This window comes from Apodemus sylvaticus, chromosome 1, assembly GCF_947179515.1.
Source record: "Apodemus sylvaticus chromosome 1, mApoSyl1.1, whole genome shotgun sequence".
Taxonomy (NCBI): Eukaryota; Metazoa; Chordata; class Mammalia; order Rodentia; family Muridae; genus Apodemus; species Apodemus sylvaticus.
Genome location: NC_067472.1, coordinates 136,312,360 through 136,336,636, shown reverse-complemented (window position 1 = coordinate 136,336,636; position 24,277 = coordinate 136,312,360). Strand labels below are relative to the sequence as shown.

Below are 24,277 nucleotides of genomic sequence, written 5' to 3'. Positions count from 1 at the left end.
ACTAAGAGCATTCACTCTGGAAGATGACCTGGGTTCAGTTGACAGCACCTGTGTGGAGCCTCACAACCATCTCTCACTCCATTTCCGAGTGTGCCTGACACCCTCTTCTGGCTTCTAGCATCTTCTGCTTCTATGAGTTCTAGACATGCCCAAGGTACACATGCCCAAGGTACACATGTGCCAAGGTATACAAGGCACACACTCATAAACATAAAATAAAAATAAATTTAAATAAGCCAAATTTTAAATATTTTTAACATGCTACTTTGATTTTTGCCTTCCTAACCCATTGCTAATGAGCCAAATACAGTCAAAAGCTATTTTTGAATGTTCAGATCATATATATGCCCTTTTTACCCATGATGCATATGTATGTATGATACAGCTATCATAACTCTCTGTTAAATATATGGATTCAGTAATTACAGGAAATTAGTTATTTGGTGAATACAGGATTGAGCCGGTTAGGTTTTGGTGGAATGGCCAGGCAGACAATGTCTACATCCCTTTTCTTCATATGCAACCAGACACATGCATGAGTGTAAACTTCTGTAAATCTCGTGCCTGACCATCCTTGTAACAATGGAAACAAAGGCTGCAAGTAAAATGGGAGGGCATAAAGACAGAGAAGCACACATACTCGCAAGCAGAACATACATGTACAAAAGACAACGGAGCAAGATGAACAAAGGCTACCTGGAGCACTTCAGGGGACAAATCACATACCGCACCACGCCTGACAACAGACACTCACCGACACAGAGAATTCCCACACAAGCAGATGAAAAACTATGCTAGGGTAACCTCATGTCAGTGGAGAAGACGGGTACAGCAAACACAGGAGGAAGTCCAGGCTCTCTTTCCTGGGTCCATCATGAGCACTGAGAAAGGATTAGGTGGAAACTGGCTCAGCAGACTGGACAAGCACCAAACATTAGAAGCATGGCAGGAGTGTACCGGAGTCTCAAAACAAAACCAAGCACCAACAGTCCCCAGTGAGCCCTCAGAAATGGGAAAACACAAAGGCTTTTAGGAGCAGCATGTCTTATGGGATCTATACAGAGTGGGAAGAGGGCCCAGAGAAACAGATTCCAAACTCAGCTGTGGTCACTGATTTTACAAGCTCCAACACCATCAGGCATGAGGGGGAAAACCCACATGGGGTTTGCATTCGAGCAAGCATTCAGGTTTGCTTCTGACACAGGGGCCCATAGGTTTTTGTCCTGTTGCACATTCACAGTGAGGATCTCATGCCATCTGGTGTTCAGAGAAGGGATGCCAGCACGAAGCAGAGCCAAGGGTTTGCAAAATCAAAAATTGGGCGGTAAAGATGAAGTCACACTATGATGCGCACCTGACTCTTGCACTCGGGGACAGATCGGCAAAAAGCCAGCTAAAGTCAAGGAAGCACGGCTAGAATGTATGGCGCTTGTGTGTATAGTCATTGAAAAAGGGCATTCTAATCATTAGGGAAAGAAAGATTTCTCCTAGTTTGTCTAAAAGCCATTTTGGGAAAGAAAAAAAAAGCTAAGTTTTTATTCAGGTCCTAAAATTGAAAAAATAAAAATAAAAAATGAGAGAGATGAAAGATACAAACAGAAAATGAAAAAAGGAAAGAAAATCAGACAGACAGAGAAGATGTATGGGTTAATGTGACTTCTGCAAGGAACCAGGACCTCTGCACACATGGAAATGGAGGGAGGTAGTCCAGAGCAGGGAGTGAAAACTAACATTTTCACAACAGACACGTCACACTCCCGCTGTGAACACGCCCAGCAAACTGTAGAAGCAGGGGCCATTCCACACGGAAGAGGATTTGCAAAGATGAAAGACCAAATAGGGCTTTTCCTTTGCCCAGTTAACAGTTATTCCTCAGTCAATGAAGGTAACAGAAGTGAGCCGTTCATTGCTTCTGGTGAGAATAAGCCTTTCTGAGGAACAAACTGCCTCTTGGGCACTGAGAGCACTGTCAGGTGATCATGGAAATGGAGGAAATCTATGCAAATCTATAACTGACTTGCAAAGAAGCTACAGCCAAAGCCATGAATACAGTTGAAGATGCAGCACATTTGTGGAAGCATGGTTTGTAATATTAAACCTTGGGGACCAGCAAGATGGCTCAGTGAGTAAAGATATTTACTACACCAGCTTAATAACCTGAAGTCGATCCCCAGAACCAGTACATGGGGAGAACTGACTGCCACAAAGTTGTACTCTAAGTTCCACATACTTGCTGTAGCATATATATATCATACACATATTATGGGAAAACATACACATATCATGGGAAAACACACATTCAAGTGAGCATACATATGCTTATACACACAAGAAGAAGAAAATACGTTTATTATAATTAGTAATAATAATAATAATAATAAAATAATGACATCACAAAACTATGAGCCCTCAACATAGCAGGAGTGATGGTTACTGCCCTCTGGTAGTTATGGTGAATTTCATTTTCCCCTTTGCAATATCCAAGAGTAACCAGCAGAGGGCACCAGCTACACAATATTCTTTTAGGTCAGTGCTATGGACTTGGGTAACTGGTTAGTCCAAAATCAAGGGAAAACAAGCTTTAATGTGGGGGAATATTAATTTCCAGAAACTAGCGATGTAGGGTATGAGAGGGCATGAGATGGGAGTTTTACCAGAGTCAAGAGACTTCATCTATACTAGACATTCCGAGCTCCTGTGCGTGTGGAAGATAAGCTTTGCCAACTGTGATACCACACATCACCACGGTCACATTCCTTTCTATGGGAAACTGAGGCAGGAATTTATTGGCTCCACACATGAGCCAAGCTATGAAGCAGTTGTACTGAAAATAGATACTTGTGTTATATCCCTTCAACTCTAAATCTCAATGACCTAAAACACTAGACTAGGACCACACCACACCAAACCAAAAAAAAAAAAAAAAAAAAAAAAAAAAAGAAAGACAAGTCTTCTTAGCTCAAAACCAATACACCAGATGCAATTTTCCAGACCAAAAGTAAGAAGGAAACATGGGATATAAAGGAGGAAATTAAATGTTGTAAAAAGGTGAACGGAGAACAAGGAAGTGGAAGGGTGGAAGGGGGTGAGACAGAAACAAACTGACAATCACTGTGTGGGAAATGACCAAGACGCTTCTCCTCAAAGACTGAGATCAAGAGCACACCAGGCAAGGGGCAGCATCTGGGGCTCATGCTGCAGCCAGAAAAACTGCCTGACAAAAAAGAAAGGACAGGAATCCCTTAGTTAGACACAAGATGCCCATTGCTGGGGATACTGTGGCATGGTCACAGGGACATGTTAGAAATCCAAAGGAAATTCTACACTAGAAACAACCCTGCCAAGGCCGTCTTTGTTATATGTCCATATTTCTAGAGCTATGTAATTCAAGCACATGGTATCGCATGACACTATTCTTATATCCATAATTATTCATATTTATGAGGTGAAATGAGGTATGGAGGGGGGAGAAGGAAGGCAGAGGGATGAAAGAATGAAGAGGAGAGAGAGAGAGAGAGAGAGAGAGTGAGAGAGAGAGAGAGAGAGAGAGAGAGAGAGAGAGAGAGAGAGAGAGCAGTACCACAAGTCCCAGGTGGCAGCTGCAGCCCACAGGACACCAGCCCTGAACCTGTTCAGCATTCTGAGCCCCAGTGCCATCCAGAATCTTTCCGAAGGACACATGACAACTCTGCGTATTAATAAACTTCATAAAAATGTCCCAGAAAAAATATCTCAACGTTGTCACAGTAGAAGCAAAAGACTAGACATCAGCAGGTTGCAATTCTCAGCCCTGGCCGACAGAGGCACTGGAGTGCCTGCGAGGCTCCTCTCCTACTGATTCCTGTGGGTGGGTCAAGACCCCTCTTCAAGCACAGCTTTGTACTTTCTTGATGTCTTCCAAGCAGTATTCTCCTGAAACTGAGTTTTCACCCCACTGCCCTGGAGAAATACCAAAAAGATGACTTTTGGTTGCATAATATCTCCAGATAGTAATGCACTATTTTGTCTTTTTTAACCAAGTTACGACGACCTAGACAGTTCTATTAAAAGCATGAACGTTGAATCTAGATGACTGCTTAACAATACATCGGCATTGTTCTAACAGAGGTTACAGCCACTATGCTATTAAAAGGCTGGTTTTGGAGGATGAATCCAAGCATTAGATCATAATATTGTTGACAGAGGTCAGCAAACTTAAGTACCTAGGTTCAAGCCTTCCCAATGTCTAGTTTGTATTTATTTGTTTTGTTTATGTTAATGCAGTTTTAGCAGAACATTGCCATGTTCATTTGCATATGGATTCTTCACAGGTATGTGTTAAGTGGCTTACAGTTAAGTGGCTGTAATGTGTGGGTCTTGAAGCCTAAAATAATTAGTAGTGGGCCTTGTGCATGAGCTGTTTGACAGGCTACATCTAGACAGAAAACTTCATAAGCAGGAATGATTTTGTACATATTCAAAACAAATGCTGAGCTCTTTAGTAAAAAAGAGTGATTCGCCAAAAATAACTTCAAAACCTACAAAATGAAACTATGTTGAAATTAACAATCTTCTGGTTAATCCCCTGTGCTGAAGGCATAACTAAAGCATATGAATACATTGCAAAGCTGAAAGTTAATATCTGATCAATTAGATGCATTTAGATTTTCAAATTAAAAATTAAATTTAAATTAAATTAAATTAAAAATTAGCATTTAATAAAAAGAGAAAATATAAAGATACTTCTCTTGTGAATAGCGACTACACACTCTCCAGTGATAAAGGAATGAGCCTGAAGAATACTCTGTTAAGACTCAGAAAGTAAATGCTCTATGTTCTCTTTATATAGAGAATTTCAGAGAAATTGAGAATAGCATGGTGGATACCACAGGACAAGAAGAAAATAGGAAAGGGGGTGGGCAGAGGCTAGTCACACACATAATGGCACAGCGAGGCGGGACAAGAAGTTTTGGGGTTGAGTTGCACAGTGCAGTGACTATAAGCAACACTAATACATAACATGGTTTAAACAGAAAAGATAGTGAACGTTCTCAGCTCCAGTGATGAGCTGAGAAGTGTCTAAGGTGATGTAAGGACAATGGTGCAGATTGGTCATCACATATATTTGCACACACCTAAACATAATATCACAGAAATATGGGTCAAAAAGTTTTACAAAACGCAGTATAAAAATAGTGCACATGAACTTGTACGTGGAATAGTGTTCCACTCTCTCACAGACACAGCAATGGTTTCATCATCACTGAGGTGCACTGCCCAATGTACAGGGATGTATGGTGATATCAGAATGATGTAGCAAGAATTAGCTAGCTAAAGAACTCACATACATAGAGAGAGCCAAAAAGATCAGAACAGGGGCAGTTGGCTCACAAAAATGGTCCAGGGCCAATGATTAGTCCCATAGTTATAGATTTGGAAGGAAGGGAATTCAAAAGATCTTATATAGCATATATGTCATATGATATACAATATATAATATAATGTATAATATATATTATGATATATGATATATATCATATAATATATAATATTTATAAACTATACATTGTGTGTGTGTGTGTGTGTGTGTGTGTGTGTGCGCATCTCAAAGGAAAACACATTCTCTCTAGAATGCCCTTAACATCTGAGGAAGTTGTCACATAATGGATTTGACAGTAGTATTTTATGACAGAAGCAGTCACTGGAACACTTAGCAGGTCCAGAGCCAGGTCATCTGTAAGTGGTCACTTTGTATTGATTAATGATCACATCCCTCAGATGTTATCTCAGGTATGAAGATCTAGGTGGCTCTTCTCATTAAATTACCATGAGGTGTATCTGTTGATGACAGATATGGAACTCAAGAGACTCAGATGACAGATAAGAAACTGAAACAGAATAAACAACACTCTTTTTACTGATGAATACAATGCAGTATCACATTTTGAAAATTCCAGATGGAAGGAGACAGAGATTTTTTTTTTTTTATAAGGAGAAAGGATATATATGTCACACAATTCTGACAGACAGAAGCCAGGGAGGTGAGAGCAGATGTGTGGAAGAAAGGGCAGCACAAATCCACGCAGTGTGGAGAGGCTGCAGGAAGGTATCTGGCGCAGAGGTGGGGTGACTAGAAGAATGTGTGTGACAGGTGAGATAGGCATGTTCCAGGCCTGGAGGCAGCAGACATGAGAAGCGGGAGCTGAATGACATATTCTCAGCCCAGGGGCTGCAGCAGCAGCATGCAGAGAGCAGAGGAAGGAGCGATGCTCCATTGTCCACTGATGTTACTCAAGGACCAGCCAAGCGTATGTGGACAGACAGGAATGAACAGCATGGACAGTAAGCCAGAAAGAAGACCTTAAGTGGCAGGTGTCAGGAGCTGGTCAGAAGCCGAGTAGGGAGAACCCAACAGGAACTACCTGTTCACCCTGCCCAGCCGCATAGCTCAATCCTCTTAACTCAGGCTAGGCCACAGTAAGCACAGATGGCATCCTTAAGTGGGGCCACAAGAACACAGAAAAGATGGTGGGCTTCCTCAGACACTCATATGTAAGCAAAGGATATAAGGCAACATGTTGAGTTTAAAGAGAGATAATGTGATTGCGCAGAAAACCTTGGACTATCTTGAAGATGTGTTGTAAGCAAAAGGTATTGCACAACATTGCGGGTATTATGATCTCAAGTTAATTTAAATATACATACATATATAGGAAATGTATAGAGACTTGTAAAAACAAAGGCAAGCAAAGAAAAGAGAAATAGATGGTAGTTATTCAAGGGATGATTCCCTTGAATCTTCTGGGATCCCATGGAGTCCCGTGGGAGGGAAGAAGACTGAAGGGAATCTGCATCAATCAGCACCTCAGATGGCGTCATTTTTAAAATCCATTCACTCTTTTCAATGAAGTAGTAAACCCAGATGACTTTCTTTCTGGATGACTTGATATTTTCCAAATACAAATGATCATGGATATTTCATTCTAAAATACCTTTGTGTGTTGTTACTATTACTTCTTTTTAAAAGGATACCAGGGTTTATCCCATTTATGTGGGGTTTCAATTTTTTTTGTCTTTTTTTATTCGATATATTTTTTATTTACATTTCAAATGATTTACCCTTTTCTGGCACCCCCACTACCCGAAAGTCCCATAAGCCCTCGTTCCTCCCCACTTTTCTCCCATCCACCCCTTCCCACTTCCCTGTTCTGGTTTTGCCCTATACTGCTACACTGAGTCTTTCCAGAACCAAGGGCCACTACTCCGTTCTTCTTGTACCTCATTGGATGTGTGGATTATGTTTTGGGTATTCCAATTTTCTAGGCTAATATCCACTTATTAGTGAGTGCATACCATGATTGATCTTTTGAGACTGGGTTACCTCACTTAGTATGATGTTCTCCAGCTCCATCCATTTGTCGAAGAATTTCATGAATTCGTTGTTTCTAATGGCTGAATAGTACTCCATTGTGTATATATTCCACATTTTTTGCATCCATTCTTACGTTGAGGGACACCTGGGTTCTTTCCAGCTTCAGGCTACTACAAATAGGGCTGCTATGAACATAGTGGAGCACGTATCCTTATCACCTGCTGGGGAATCCTCTGGGTATATGCCCAGGAGTGGTATAGCAGGATCCTCTGGAAGTGATGTGCCCAGTTTTCTGAGGAACCTCCAAACTGATTTCCAGAGTAGTTGTACCAATTTGCAACACCACCAGCAGTGGAGGAGTGTTCCTCTTTATCCACATCCTCGCCAACACCTGCTGTCTCCTGAACTTTTAATCTTAGCCATTCTGACTGGTGTAAGGTGAAATCTCGGGGTTGTTTTGATTTGCATTTCCCTAATGACTAATGAAGTTGAGCATTTTTTAAGATGCTTCTCAGCCATCCGAAGTTCTTCGGGTGAAAATTCTTTGTTTAGTTCTATTTTTTAATAGGGTTATTTGGTCTTCTGGGGTCTAACTTCTTGAGTTCTTTGTATATATTGGATATTAGCCCTCTATCTGATATAGGGTTGGTAAAGATTTCTTCCCAATTTCTTGGTTGCCGATTTGTCCTTTTGGTGGTGTCCTTTGCCTTACAGAAACTTTGTAATTTTATGAGGTCACATTTGTCAATTATTGATCTTAAGAGCATTAGCTATTGGTGTTCTGTTCAGGAACTTTCCCCCTGTACTGATGTCCTCAAGGGTCTTCCCCAGTTTCTTTTCTAATAGCTTCAGAGTGTCTGGCTTTATGTGGAGGTCCTTGATCCATTTGGAGTTGAGCTTAGTAAAAGGAGATAAAGATGGATCAATACGAATTCTTCTGCATACTGACATCCAGTTGAACCAGCACCATTTGTTGAAAAGGCTATCATTTTTCCCACTGGATGTTTTCACCTCCCTTGTCGAGGATCAAGTGGCCATAGGTGTGTGAGTTCATTTCTGGATCTTCAATCCTATTCCACTGATCTGCCTGCCTGTCATGGTACCAATACCATGCAGTTTTTAACACTACTGTTCTGTAGTATTGCTTGAGGTCAGGGATACTGATTCCCACAGAATTTCTTTTGTTGTTGAGAATAGTTTTAGTTATTCTGGGTTTTTTGTTATTCCAGATGAATTTGAGAATTGCTTTTTTTAACTCTAGGAAGAACTGAGTTGAGATTTTGATGGGAATTACTATGAATCTGTATATTGCTTTTGGCAAAATGGCCATTTTAACTATATTAATCCTGCCAATACATGAGCATGGGAGATTTTTTCCATTTTCTAAGGTCTTCTTCCATTTCCTTCTCCAGAGTCCTGAAGTTCTTGTCATACAGAGCTTTCACTTCTTTGGTAAGAGTCACCCCAAGGTACTTTATACTGTTTGTGCCTATTGTGAAGGGGGTCATTTCCCTAATTTCTTTTCTCAGTCTGCTTATCCTTTGAGTAGAGGAAGGCTACTGATTTGCTTGAGTTGAATTTATAACCTACCACTTTGCTGAAGTTGTTTATCAGCTGTAGGAGTTCTCTAGTGGAGTTTTTTGGGTCACTTAGGTAGACTATCATATCATCTGCAAATAGTGATAGTTTTACTTCTTCCTTTCCAATTTGTATCCCTTTGACCTCCTTATGTTGTCTAATTACCCGAGCTAGTACCTCAAGTACAATATTGAAAAGATATGGAGTGAGGGGGCAGCCATGTCTAGTCCCTGATTTTAGTGGGATTGCTTCAAGTTTCTCTCCATTTAGTTTGATGTTGGCTACTGGTTTGCTGTATATTGCTTTTACTATGTTTACATATGGGCCTTGAATTCCTGTTCTTTCCAAGACTTTTAGCACGAAAGGATGTTGAATTTTGTCAAATGCTTTTTCAGCATCCAATGAAATGACCATGTGGTTTTTTTCTTTGGATTTGTTTATGTATTGGATTGCATTGATGGATTTTCATATATTGAACCATCCCTGCATCCCTGGGATAAAGCCTACTTGACCATGGTGGATGATCGTTTTTATGGTTCTTGGATTCGGTTGGCAAGAATTTTATTGAGTATTTTTGCATCGATGTTCATAAGGGAAATTGGTTTGAAGTTCTCTTTCTTTGTTGGTTCTCTGTGTGGTTTTGGTATCAGCATAATCGTGGCTTCATAGAAGGAATTGGGTAGTGTTCCTTCTGTTTCTATTTTGTGGAATATTTTAAAGAGTATTGGTGTTAGGTCTTCTTTGAAAGTCTGATAGAATTCTGCACTGAAACCATTTGGTCCTGTGCTTTTTTTGGTTAGAAGACTTTCTATGACCCCTTCTACTTCTTTGGGGGTTATGGGACTGTTTAGATGATCTATTTGGTACTGATTTAAATTTGGTATTTTGTATCTGTTTAGGAAATTGTCCATTTCCTCCAGATTCTCCAGTTGTGTTGAGTATAGGCTTTTGTAGTAGGATCTGATGATTTTTTGAACTTCCTCAGTTTCTGTTGTTATATCCCCCCTTTTCATTTCTAATTTTGTTAATTTGGATACTCTCTGTGCCCTTTGGTCAGTCTGGCTAAGAATTTATCTATCTTGTTGATTTTCTCAAAGAACCAGCTCCTGGATTTGTTGATTCTTTGTATAGTTCTCTTTGTTTCCATTTGATTGATTTAAGCCACAAGTTTGATGATTTCCTGTCTTCTTCTCCTCCTGGGTGAATTAGCTTCTTTTTGTTCCAGAGCTTTCACGTGTGCCATTAAGCTGCTAGTATATGCTCTCTTCTGTTTCTTTTTGGAGGTACTCAGTGCTATGAGTTTTCCTCTTAGCACTGCTTTCATTGTGTCCCAAAGATTTGGGTATGTTGTGCCTTCATTTTCATTAAATTCTAAAAAATCTCTGTTTTCTTTATTTCTTCTTTGGCCAAGGTGTCATTGAATATTGTTGAGCCTCCATGTGTATGTGGGCTTTCTGTTGTTTTTGTTGCTATTGAAGACCACTCTTACTCCATAGTGAGCTAATAGGAAGCATGGGAGTAGTTCGATCATCTTATATTTGTTGAGGTCTGTCTTGTGACCAATTACATATGGTCGATTTTGGAGAAAGGTACCATGAGGTGCTGAGAAAAAGGTATATTCTTTTGCTTTACGGTGAAATGTTCTATAAATATCAGTCAAATCTAAATGGTCCAAAGCTTCAATTAGTTTTACTGTGTCCCTGTTTAGTTTCTGTTTTCCTGATCGGTCCATTCAGGAGAGGGGGGTGTTGAAGTCACCCACAATTATTGTGTTAGGTGCAATGTGTGTTTGAGCTTTAGTAAAATTTCTTTTACGAATGAGGGTGCCCTTGCATTTGGCGCATAGATCTTCAGAATTGAGAGTTCTTCTTGGTGGATTTTTCCTTTGACCAGCAAGAAGTGTCCTTCCCTGTCTCTTTTGATGACTTTAGGTTGAAAGTCAATTTTATCTGATATTAGAATGGCCACTCCAGCTCATTTCCTGAGACCATTGGCTTGTAAAATTGTCTTCCAGCCTTTTACTCTAAGGTAGTGTTTGTCTTTGACACTGAGGTGTGTTTCCTGTATGCAGCAAAATGTAGGGTCCTGTTTCCTTATCCAGTCTGTTAGTCTGTGTCTTTTTATTGGGGAACTGAGTCCATTGGTGTTAAGAGATATTAAGGAATAGTTATTATTACTTCCTGTCATTTTTGATTTTTATATTTGAATGGTTATCTTCTTTTGGGTTTGATGAAAGAAGGTTACTATCTTACTTTTTCCAGGGTGTCATTTCCCTCCTTGTATTGGAGTTTTCCTCCTATTATTCCTTGTAGGGCTGCTGGGTTTGTGGAAAGATATTGTGTAAATTTGGTTTTGTCATGGATTATCTTGGTTTCTCCATCTATGGTGATTGAGAGTTTTGCTGGGTATAGTAGTCTTGGCTGGCATTTGTGTTCTCTTAGAGTCTACATGAGATCTGCCCAGGATCTTCTAGCGTTCATGGTCTCTGGTAAGAAGTCTGGTGTGATTCTGATAGGTGTTCCTTTATGTGTTACTTGGCCTTTTTCTCTTACTGCCTTTAATATTCTTTCTTTGTTTAGTACATTTGGGGATTTGATTATTATGTGATGGGACTGGGTTGGTGCACAAGGCTAGCCTAGCTGCTCAGGCTCTGAGTCCAGGCAAAAGCCCGACAAGCTTAGGCCCAAGCAATGTTCGCCTCGGGCTATGCCTGCTAACTGGTTTTGCCAAGTAGCCAAGATGGCGGTGTACATGCCCCCTTGCAAAAGCCTGGACAGACAGCAGGACTAACAACCTCCTGGCCAGGCTGGCACACAGATGGCCTACTAGGCAGCCCAGGGCCTGGGTGCAGTCCAATGCCTGTTGGGCTTATACCCACGCGATGTTAGCCTCAGGCTATGACTGTTAACTGGCTTTGTCTGTTAGAGCCCTCTGGCATCCCATAGTCAAAATGGCGGCACACAAGCCTCCTACAAGTGCCCGGACAGACTGCTGGGCAAACAACCTCCTGGCCAGGTTGGCACACAGATGGCCCACCAAACAGCCCAGGGCCTGGGTGCAAGCCAACGCCTGTCGGGCTTAGACCCCCACAATGTTGGCCTTGGGCTAAGTCTGCGTACCTCAGGCTGTCAGATCTCTCTGGCATCCCAGATCCAAGATGGCGGAGAGCCTCTTGCAACTGACTGGTGGGAGGCAGAGTTCTGATGTGGCTTCAGTGCGGTGAAAAGCGCTATAACTCCGCCGCTTGCAGCCCGGCTGGCCAGCAATGGTCAGTGGTAGCAGGGCGCAGGGCCTGCCAGGACCCTGTTCCCTTGGTTCCATTGGTGGTGGCCCTTCCGTTGGGTGAGCTGCTGCTGGGGTTTCAAATTTTAATGTTCTGCTTGGATCTGACAAAAGCTTAGTGGAAGGAAGCAATTCCATGTTTCTGTGTTTTGATGGCTATGTCTCGTCCATGGCCTCTTCCTCGTTCAGCTCTTCTGATTCATTTCTATCATGACGTGAACGCCCTCACTGATCACGTGCCAGGGTGTACTGCCTCTGCTGCAGCCCAATGAGAGAGAGCCAGAGCAACATGGACCCAAATCCCTAATACTCTGAGCACAAATACACCTTTCTTCTTAAATGTTATATTGGTAATTTCTTCAGAAATCAAAAAATGGCTGACAAATAATGTTTATCATTTTCCTCTCTAAATTCCTAAGTGATTGCTAGTTCAGACTTCCCCAGAATGGGGCAGAGTTTAGAGATAAGATATTGAAAGAGAGTTTTTAAAGTTGAACAGAGTTTTTAGTGTATACCCTAATCCAGCATTTATCACGTTTCAATAATGCACAATCAATGTGTGTGGAGGACTCTGAGGCTGGAGGTCCAGGGTGAGAATTGAGCTCCTCTCTAGTCACCGTGGGATGGACATTGGTTAACTCAAGCCTTCACACACAGGCACAGAGAGGGCCTTTCTGGCTACAGAGCAAAGCACACAGCAGACCAACCTTACCGCAGCGATCCCGGACCACGAGGTTGCGGCCTTCCTTCAGGTGTATGGTGAGGAGGTACGCAAAGGGGCTGGGGAGGTGACTCAGGCCATCACTAGCTTCTTCAAGAGTCTGCACAGAAGAAAAAGGCATCTAAGTCTGAAATGTGAGGCCAAGCAGATGCACTACTTACTCTACTTGCTTGTCTTAATAGGGAAAGACAAAAGTCGCACTGGTCAGTTATGACTGCAAGATCAGATAATTCTTTTTACATTTTCCCCAATGGTATTTTATTTGATTTCAGAGGTAATCACAAGATGAACTTTTCAATAATTATATGAATATCATGTCAATGTCCAAAACCCTTAAACTCCTTTATTTATTGTGAGATTTCTAACTATAAAACTGTACACTTGGACTGGAGAGATGACTCAGCCATCAGGCATTTGCTGTGTAATTATGAAGACTGCGGTTCCAGTCCCAATACCCACATAATAAGCCAAAAATATTCTATGCACACCTGCAACCCCAGCTCCTAGGGAGGTGGAGACAAGAGGACTATTAAGGTCAGCCGGATTCCAGCATAGCAGAAAATTTGTGCATCTTGGTGCAGGGATAGGTTCTGCCTCAGAAGACCAAGTGGAAAGTGATGGAAAGTGATGGGAAGTGATGTCCCCTCTAGCCTCCAGGTGTATAATACACAAGTTCACCCATATACACAGGTATGTATGCATGCACACATATATATGTATACACACACAAACACACAACAGGGTGAGGAATAAACTAACTTGAAAAATGAAGAAGAAGCACTGGAGAAGAAATAGCAGGAAGAGAGGAAGGCAGGGCTGGTTCCCATAAAGGTGTGTCCAAATATCCGCCTCAGCTCCTGAATGTCTCCCACGTCTGGTTAATATTCCCACCAATCCCCACCAACTCTAGTAGACTTCCTTCACATGCCAACCCTTGGCATGAGTCTCAGCTTTCTGGTCCACCAGGCACCATGGTGCCCTTACCTGTGTGCCCACACCCAGCCTTGACCATCTCAGCGCCGTGCTCTCTGGCTCAGGCACAGTTCGCTTTGGCTCCTCAGTATCTACTCTCCATGTCTCCATTTATGTTCTCATGCTCTCCCGTCCCCTATGCTCTGTCATTTCCCTCTCCAGGAAGTCAACTGCCACGGGTTATGGTCACAAATCCATTATCTATTTCTTGAATACTTATGAATCATACAAATCCCATGCAATGTTTGACCGAGTTCAAATTTCTGCCTTTCTTCAAAGGGGACAGGTGGAATGATTTATTATTCCTGCATTAGGCATTCAATCAATTGATCCTGTGGCTGCAGCCGCCCTTGACAAGCTTCTCTTCAAAGTTTCAGAGAGCTTCTAAAGGCTTTGTCCTCTTCCCTACCAAACTCACTCCATAGTTACTGTGCGTATTTTTAGACAAATCTATTTCAGGCTAACCAATCAATAGACCTGAATTAATTTCTTCCAGCTAGAAGTTACAAGATATGTTTCGATAGGTGGGCAGTCTGCCATATACTTTAAAGATAAGGAAGCGATGAAATACGAGCAGTTGGTAAAAAGTATTTTCAATGCTGACAGCAGTGTTAGTTTGTAAGGAGTGTCACTCACGGACTGTTCTTCAAATTGCTGAGATGTCATAGAAGCATTCAGATCATCATTGCCGTGAGTCTTCTGCAAACATAAAGAAAAGCCTGCTTTAGGAAAGCAAATGAATATTGACTGTGCGAGCATCCTACCTCAACCATTTGGAAATCTGATATTTGCATACGTATGCAAATATATGTGGGAAATTTTGCTAGTTGTGTGACGAGAAGAGGTGAACTTGGGAGTGTCGTCAGGCCATGGCCTCTGTCACCTAAGTCTTTGATTAAAGCATGGCTCATGTACTAGATTATGAACATAGCCACACACAGAGCAAACAATATGTGCCCTCCTGAAGATCAGGAAGGCGCATCGTCCAGTCCCTCCCAAAGTAAACTGAGCCACCCATCCTCCAGAGAACTCGGCTTGTCCACAAACAGGGATCCATTCAATATGTGATTTGTGAAACCCTTTCTAGCTAGACACCATAGGTCCCACAACTATCCAATCGCTGATATAGCTAGGAGGCAAAACTTACTAATGAAAGAGTAGTAATAACGCGTGGTTGGTTCCTAGTAGGGATGTCACCCATGCCCAGGAAGGGATTGGTGACAGAATGTACGGGTAAGCAGGCTGCTTGCTTTGTTCATATGTGAACAGATGAGGGACCATCTAGAAGATCTGGAGACTTTGCAGACTTAGAGAGCAGAGTGAGAGGGAGACCCTTTCAGGAAGGCAGAGACAGGAGAAGGCAGGTTGTAGGCACATCTCTCCTAGAAATCTGAGTGTGTTTCTATTTGCCTGGCACGTCAGCCTGGATAAACTCTTGTATGAACAAAGATAGCATTTTTGGTTCTAATAAGGGATTGGTGACTCCAAGGTTATAAATCAATTTGGGGACAGGCAGGAAGCCTATAGAGATTGCTTAGACTATAAACCACTGGCTTGCAAGCCATGCTTGCAGTCACAGACGACACGAGTCTTGCTTTTCCACTGGAGATATGTTAAGCATCCTTCTTCTCTAAGAAAAAGACTTCCAAATGTTTCAGAACAAGAGGACTATTTTTCTTCCTACCCAGTGGTAGGTAAATAGTTTCTATCAAGCAAAGGTTTCCTGCCCCAGCACCTCTGGATTTGGTAATATCCAGGAGGTCACAATGTAAAGAAGGAGCCTGCATACCAGTACTCTCGGCTAAGAAGCACAGCAGCCCCGGAGCTCTGGCTTCTACTGTTGTCAACCTTTTCTCCATCCTTGCCAACGTGAGGCCCAATATCCCCAGAGCATGAAAATATCATGCTCAATTCATATCAACTCACCTAGGAAGGAAGGAGGGAAATTTTCTGAACTTTGAGTTTTCTCTAAGGCTGATGCACTTTATTTACTACACACAAACCCACATGCATACTATCACTGTCCTAGCATTCAAAGGTGTCCTAAACCCCCTGAGGGGGAGGCTAATGGCAGACAGGAGTGCAACAGCAGGTCAGTCCAGTGCCGGGAAACATCTCCTTCAGGTTATTGCTCTCAGTGTGGTTTTTGATGCTTCTAAATCCAGACAAGATAAGTAGGGCCATCATTTTATTAAATGAATCAATATTCCAGTTAACCAATCCTGTTTGAAGGCAGTCCTACAAAGCTACTATGGCTGTGATCAGAATATCAACCTGTTATTAGCCAAGGGTCATAAACATTTATTTATTTGCTTATTCATTCATTCATGTGTGTGTATTGTGTGTGTGTGTGTGTGTGTGTTTGTGTGTGTGTGTATCTTACCAACTGTAAGAGCAGCAAGTACTTTTAACTGCTGAGTCATCTCCCCAGGTCCTATCTTCCATTTTGAATTGATAGATGGCTAAATCACATTATACCAAAGCATGGCACTCTGTGTATAATCTCAATGCTAGCCTTACTCTATTTGGCTGTAACGTTACTTAAATGATGAAATTAGCCTACATATACGCCATAATTTAAATACTACTGAAAGATGAATGCCAAGCCTTTATCTAAATACCCTGTGAGTTTTCCCACTTATAGTTGCAGGGAAATTCCATGCGAGGAATGACATTAATTCAACATTATGGCCAGTTTTACTCACAGAAGTCACAGAACTTAAAGTTATGGTTCCCACAGCCGCTGTAACTGTCACACACCATATATATACACAGGGAGGAAGGAAAATGATTACCCTAAGAAGAGCAAAGCATCCCATATGCACAAGGAGACCACATACAGCCGCTGGGAGACACATAACTTAGACTATTCCTGGGTACTCTTGCACAGAACCCAGAGAATTATCCACTGAGCAGAATCCACAAGGTGCTTATCTCCTCTGTGAGCCTAATAACTCGATGTGTGATTTCTGACTCTGTGTCTTAGAAAAGGGAGCATCGTTAAAAGTATGTCATAAGGGATGGGTGATATCCCAATGCCATTAGACGTTGGTGTATATGTTCTTAATAACAATAATCAAGCATACTATATTTGCTTTAACAGAGAACAAGTTAATTTACCCACAGTAAGGTTATCATATTGCTATGAGTGCTGTGACTTTAAACAGGTGTAGATTTGAACAACTGCTCTATGGTCAGGACTCACAACAATTCCAGCATTCAGAGAACACCTTCATTCTATCCTACTATGCTATAATTTTCATCCTCTTCCTCATCCAAGACAATCACTGATTTATTTCTGTCATGTAATTTTGTCATTTATAGATTAATGTGTCAAAAAGAATTATGCAGTTTGTCAAGCTATGGAATCTTTCACTTTGCTTAATGCCTTTGAAACCATCCAAATTCCCATCCTTAATTACCAAGTAACATTCTATCTCATGAGCATACAGTCTGATGAAGTATTGATTTTAAACAGACTGTTTTTAAGCATAGACTCAGGAAAGGATGGATACTTTTGAACATCATAATATCTAGTACGCCTCACCAAAATATATTAAGACCTATTATCTGATAATATATATGTGAGGATGTTCATCTCTCATGCAAAGCAATACTGCCTTTAGGCAGATGTTATTTCTTTGATTTGGCTTTAGTGACACATGAGTTTACACTAATATCTCCATTCTACTTTAGTGACTGCCATATATAGTCCTGTTTATTTGTGTCCTGTTTAGATGTGAATCCTTAACTTAAAGGAATAAAAAATTTATTAAAATCTAGCAGGGTTTAGGGATATATACATATATACACACACACACACACATATATGTACATATATATGTGTATACACACACACACACACACACACACATATCACAGGGCCAGAGAAATGGTCTCTGTTGGTAAAGTGCTTGCTGATCAAGCAGGCAGACCTGAATTTGGTTGCCAGATCCTATGGAAGGAGCTAGGCATTGTGACATACATTTGTAATTTCAGTGCTGGATAGCAGAGACAGATAATCTCTGAGGCTTCCTGGAAAGCAGCCTAGGCTATTTGGTGAACTCCACACCATTAAGAGACTCTGTCTCAGCAATCATGGTACTCAACTCCTGAAAAACAATACCTAAGTTTGACATCTGATATTTAAACATATATATATATATATATACATGCAACTACATGTACATAATTATGAATACACTCTTTATGTATGCATGTGTATTCATGCATGTGTGCCCATGTGCACCCGCACTCACCCATAGATACAAGCACACACAAAATTTTGTCCCCAAGGATCTTGAAAGTAAAACATTGGTATGAGCAAATGGACTTTTGCATACACTGAATGTCATCTTGTATTAATATCACTTTCTGTGTGGCAGTATATTGTTATGCAGTATACTCAAGAATCAAAACCAAGTGTGTCCTGCCTGGTAGCCTGCTTTCAGTAGGTCAAGACACATAGCCACATGCAGAAACGCTGACAGTAAGGAACTACACTGGCTAAGACCACTTGTTTCATTTCTAAAACTAACCCATGAAAGCATATGAGTATATACCTGAGTATTATGTGGCAGCTGATTTAAATTCTGTAACCCACATTAGACTTCCAACACTATGAATATTTAAGAATAGAGGATCAAATGCAAACATAGACTAGACAAAGGGATTAATAACATAAGCAACAGGAATATGAGGGTCAGATAGGCTGGACTGGTCATTGAGCAGTCACAGGAAAGAATGAAAGAAGGAGAAGACATCTAACAATCAGCACATCAACCTAATCTTTCCGAATTCCACCTCTGCACAAACTATCAGAAGGGTCTTGGCAACTCTGTCAAGGTCTGTCTTTAGTTTGCTTTCACCTCCAAGACTCTCCCCAAAACAAAACTGCAGAATGCTATCTAACTTAGCCCTTGACATATAAAGTGTGTGTGCACAGATATGCCTGTGATGTTATAAAATTCTACTCAGTAAACTCCAGCTCCTTACCAAATTCAGCCCTCACTCTCTTCTGTTTACTTTTTAAGAAAATTCATTTGAATTCCAGCTCCACCTATTCATTTCTGTGTCCTCCACGCCATGACATCAGAAGCAAGTTGTGACAGATAACTTTTCACCCACAAAGTCAAACATAGTTAAGATCTGGACATACACAATTCCTGGTAAAAAGTTCTTGACCAGTTCCCAGGCACTTCTTAAGCCATAAGTAATATTTGCAAATGATCTCTTATAAATTCTTGTAAGCTTTTTTGCCAGAGTTATGTTGCCAAAACAATCCACCTGTCTATATTTGCTCATCACTTCATAATTTACAAACAAACACTGTCATCTTCTACTAAGGAGTCCAAAGGTTGTCACTGCATTGCCAATTTATGGTACAGAATTGAGAGCCAGGAGGACAGTCACTAACAAGTAGCAAGAGAACTAGGTCTTTGGGGAGACTTTAAGCCCTCACTCTTCAAAAGAGCACAGCTGGGTCAAAAGCACCTGTAACAGCCACCTTACCAGAATACAGGGAATAGAAACATCCTGTTATAAAAGGATCCAACTCAGGGTGACCTAGACTCATTAATTAACAAGGATAAATCAGAATGACCTTGACTCACACGCACTTCTGCTATTTTTTGTGTCTGAATATTTTTGCGTTCATTTCCAAACACAGAGACTTAAACAACTTGTATTCATTGCCTGTTTGGTTTTGACTTAATTTTTAGTCTTTACATGGCCAGGAAACTTTCATTGCTGTCCAACTGTTTGGTATCCCCACATTCAGTTAAGTAATGCCACAGTTAAGAAGCTAGGCTTTAGAACACACTATATGTACCAAGGAACACCAGGTGTTAGCACAGTCCCAACCCAACAGAGACTGTTAATGGGGACCAGAGCATCTTAAGGTAGCTTTAGCTTGAAAGGCAAATGTAGACATCATAAGCATATTCATCTATGTATGTATCTACTTATTATATAGATGTACATACATACATACACACACACACACACACATACACACACACACAAACACACACACATACATCTCTGCAGGATTTGTACAAATATTTGGGGGGAAAATTCCATAGCTAGTCATTGGGAGGCTGCAATTTAACAACAGGGAACACCTTCTGCACAACTATCAACATAGAAGTATATTGGGGGTGGCTAGTGCTTCTCAGTATTCTAAGGTTCTTTGACCAACTCCACTGTCCCTGGTCTCAGTCACGAGAACAGTGAAGTCGCCTCCTGAGAAAGACTGCAAGACACCTCAGTCACCTCAGGCTTCGGCAGGGCCATGCCACTGACTAGAAAACTTAAAAAGAACTGATGTCTCATGGTTCTAGAGTCTGGAAGTACAAGGTCCAAGTCCTGAAAACTGTGGTTCTCAATGAGGCTATTTACTTCTTGTAGACAGCCGCCTTCTCCATATGTCTTGATATAGTGGAGGAAAAAAAAATGTCTGGGCTTTTTCCTCTGTTAGTAAAATGTCAGTACTACTGGGTGCCCATTCAAGAAAGCAAAAGCATTAAATTCACATATTTTAATTTCTTAGCAGATTTGGACTAAAACATCTCCTAGATGTTCCTAGACCTCTCTACACTTTCAACTAACATCTTCCTAAATACTGCATTTAGAATACTTTTTCAAGAAAAACACATTGGTTTCATTAAATCATAAATCTAACAAAACTCATGACAAAAGTATTATTAATTCTAGTAGCTGCAGGGAGATAGGACTTTTAATTTCTTTCGGAGGCAAAGCCACTTGTATGGTACCCATGCTCTGAAAACAGAGCCTCACTCATGCATGCTCTTGTTCACAGCCCTCATGGGTTGACACAAAACACCAATGACAACAGCAAAATAAATAAATAAATTAATTAATTAATAAACAAACAAACAAAAGTAGATAGAAATAGAAGTGGGTTAGGAAGGGGATCTCAGAGCAGGAAGAGACAAAATATCAATGAATAGGATCAAAGTACATTATATAAATTTACAAAAATGTTATAATGAAAGCCATTATAATAAATAATTAAAAAAAACAATAAAACTAAATTAAGAAAAGAGAGGGGGGAAAGACCGAAAACAAAAAAAAGTAAACAAATAAATAACTGAAAGTCTAGCTATTCAAAGAAATGCATGCAATAGAGACACCTGCATCCTTTGTTTAATCCTTCATTATTTATAATATCCAAAGTCATGGAAGAGGCCCAGTAGCCAGGCACAGGTGAAGGATTTATATATAAAATGGAATACTATTCACCATAAAGGAGAACAAACTCATGTTGTTTGCATGAAAATTGGTAAAATCTAGAGTAGATCATATTAAACAAATTAAGGCACTCTCAAAAAAATTGGGTACTACATACTTTCTCTCAAATGTGGCCTCGAAAACCATGTTTGTAATCTTAAATGTGGATGAGTAGACAACAGGAATGGAATCGAGAAGAGTGGAGATGACTATAAACAAAAGCAGTATTGCCAGAGCACACTATATATTTATAAAAAAATCACCATGAAGCCCATTTTTATTTAACTAATAAATGCTAGAAAGAAATCAATTTTGAGAAGCCACAAATAAAACTCTATTAACCTGGGTCAATTGCTATCAATGATTTTTTTTTAATTAAATGTAGTTGAACACATGCTGTTGTTGGCAAAGAACAAGGCCCTTGGAAAAGGATGAATTAGACATTCCTCTTGTAGCCATTCACAGTCTCCAAACCAACAGTTTATGACGAAGAATGACAGAGAAACTCTTCTTTTCACGTGATAACCTCTGGACTCTTAGAGAGTGGGAAATGCCCATCTTTTAAGGGCCAAACCAGGGAAGATTCAGGAACTGTGCAGAACATACTCTAAACCCACAATCATGGGATGGTATTCATCGTCAATAATAACCTTCACAATGTTGATCTACACACCTCTCAAATATTTGCACTTATTCACCAAAAACTACAGAAAGAACAAAGTAGTTAATCACCCACAACATGAACAGCTTTCTAATTTGAAATTGTTTAAGTATATCAAAGCCAAGAAATCTACCCAGGCTCAGACAAAAGTAATGATGATGAAGATGAATTTTAAGATCTGATCAACAGGCTTCCTTTCCAGTACTGACCATGCTTAGTAAATCTACTTCATTTGCATTTTATAAAATGGAAATTTATTTCAAATTCATAAATATTAAATACAATAAAATGTTCCAAAGAATGTCTCCTGTTAAGGTCAAAATAAAATAGCTCAGGCCTTGATTTAATGAATAGCAATGTCCAAAGGAACATGGTCATAGAACCGGCCATTCCCAGACTCCATTCCCCAGGGAAGCTCAGACATATTGCATGATCAACAGATTCTCATCTTAAAGTAAACCTAAAAGCCTCAGCTGAAGAATTATTTTTTATTCAACTCTGTGATTAATCCTGAATACATAAAAAAAAAAATTAGCCCCTTACGTCAACATTGGAACAGACTTTGGCATCATTAATTAAGAGAAATTTAAACAGACAAAAAATATCCAAGAGGGCTGATTAAGTTGATCATTCAAATCAGGATTAGGATTTAGGAATTTGGTGCCAGAATTTAAATTCCTCTTCTGAAACTAAAATTTTTGGCATAATTACACTGGCCAGTTAGCCTTCTTGAAACAATGAAGCTTTGATAAAACTGCTCAAGTGATAAAAGTTTGATCACTGGTTTCTAATATCTGTTTTTCAGAGAATTAAGGGAAGTTCTCAAAACCTAGTATGCATACTAGTAGAAACACCTCAGGCCTATACCCTGGGAGGAAAGTGTACCTTTCAGGCTCTGGTTATCAAAGAGAAACAACCACACCATCTAAAAAGTATTCTGCATGCTTGTCTACAGCAGTGTTTCCCAATGTATGTATTCAGTTATGTGTTCAGGATTAGTCACAGAGTTGAATAAAAATTAATTCTTCAGCTGAGGCTTTTAGGTTTACTCTAAGATGAAAATCAGTTGATCATGCAATGCATCTGCACTTCCTCATGCTGCAACCCTTTAATATAGTTACAACCCTTTAATACATGCAGCTCCTCATGTTGTGGTTACCCTCAACCGTAGCATTATTTTAGCTACTTCATAACTGCAATTTTGCCACTGTTATAAGTTATAGTATATCTGATATAGACAAACAGGTCATTTGACCCCACCAAAGGGGTTGAGAAGCACTGGTCTACAGAGTCTAGAAAATTACAGTTTCCGTTATCTACAAGTCTAAATGAGCTAGAAATGCTAGAAAGACGGCTATACTAATTTCATTTATAGCTACTCCTCACCTCAGTGCGGGAAAAGGTAACCACTGAAGGGAAGAGGAAGAGGAAGAGGAGGAGGAGAGGGGGAGAACCAAAGGTTAAAGTTGTGTGCTCAGTGTCTTTGCCAGGAGATGGAACAATGGGGGCTGTTGAAGCCTAAATGGTCCTAGAAGATTCCTTTGTGCTAGCTTTTAAATACACAGAGGTCATCCCTAAAACAAATTGGAACACCAGTGAAATCAATAGTACATTAATTTAAATTCTCGTAAATGGCATATTCTCCATCCAGGATAGCCACAAAATAACTCTTACCCAAATTTCCCAAGGACAGTGAATGCACCTTAAAATAAATAAGCAAATAAATAAATAAAAAGCTCCAAAGAGCCCAGGCCTTACCTCTTGCTCTTCAGAAGCATCCCTTCCAAGGGGAGGCTTGTGGAGATCCAGGCCACTCTGGCTGAATGCCTGCCACTCTTCTGCGGGAGAGGCATAGATCTCTTCCGAGTCGGTGTCCACCCCATGGAGGTGGCTTGCTTCTTCCTGGCTCCAGTCCAGTTCTTCCTCAGACTGCTTCAGTGAGCTGCTGCTGCTCTTCGGGACAATGCCTGCAGTGGAGAGGCTGTTTGGTACTGAGATGTAGGATGACTGGGGCCCTGAGTAAGGCCTGCCTTCAGGGGCCAAAGCCTCTGCTTCCAAGAGGTCAGGTACTGAGAGGCTGAGGCGCCGGTCCAGGTGATGCTGCACCCTTAAATCCAAAGGTTTGCTCGGGCTCTTTTTAGCCTTCTTCTTGCTCAGGTTGATTAACAAAGGTCTGGTCCGCTGTTTTAATGATCCCCAGACAGATGGCTTATCCAGATCCATAGCGGCATGAAGAATCAAGAATTCCACTCCTCAGGAGTGTGCCTCTACTGGAAAGCAGTCGGTGACTTCTGCAAACCAAAGCATACGGAGAGGACATGATACTTCTGGCTGTGTAAGGGGATACTCAAAAGAAATTGATTCAGAAAATTTACTCTTGCTCCTTTAATGAGAAGTGAAACATTAAGGTCATAATTTCACAAAGATCACAAAAGGTAATTTTTTAAGACACATAATATTC

At 40.6% G+C, this 24,277-nt stretch overlaps 1 protein-coding gene across 2 annotated transcripts in view; it reads right to left on the bottom strand.

Moving 5' to 3' along the window:
* The window catches only part of Mctp2 (multiple C2 and transmembrane domain containing 2), a 230,825-nt gene that overhangs the window by 154,545 nt on the left and 52,003 nt on the right, over window positions 1-24,277 (bottom strand). For both annotated transcript variants that reach the window (XM_052160741.1, XM_052160751.1), the window contains exons 2-4: window positions 23,575-24,107; window positions 14,541-14,603; window positions 12,924-13,032 (exon numbers count right to left, since the gene is read on the bottom strand). In XM_052160741.1, the coding sequence (XP_052016701.1) occupies window positions 12,924-13,032; window positions 14,541-14,603; window positions 23,575-24,039 (637 nt within the window). In that variant the 5' untranslated portion in view covers window positions 24,040-24,107. The remainder of the gene's footprint in view (window positions 1-12,923; window positions 13,033-14,540; window positions 14,604-23,574; window positions 24,108-24,277) is intronic.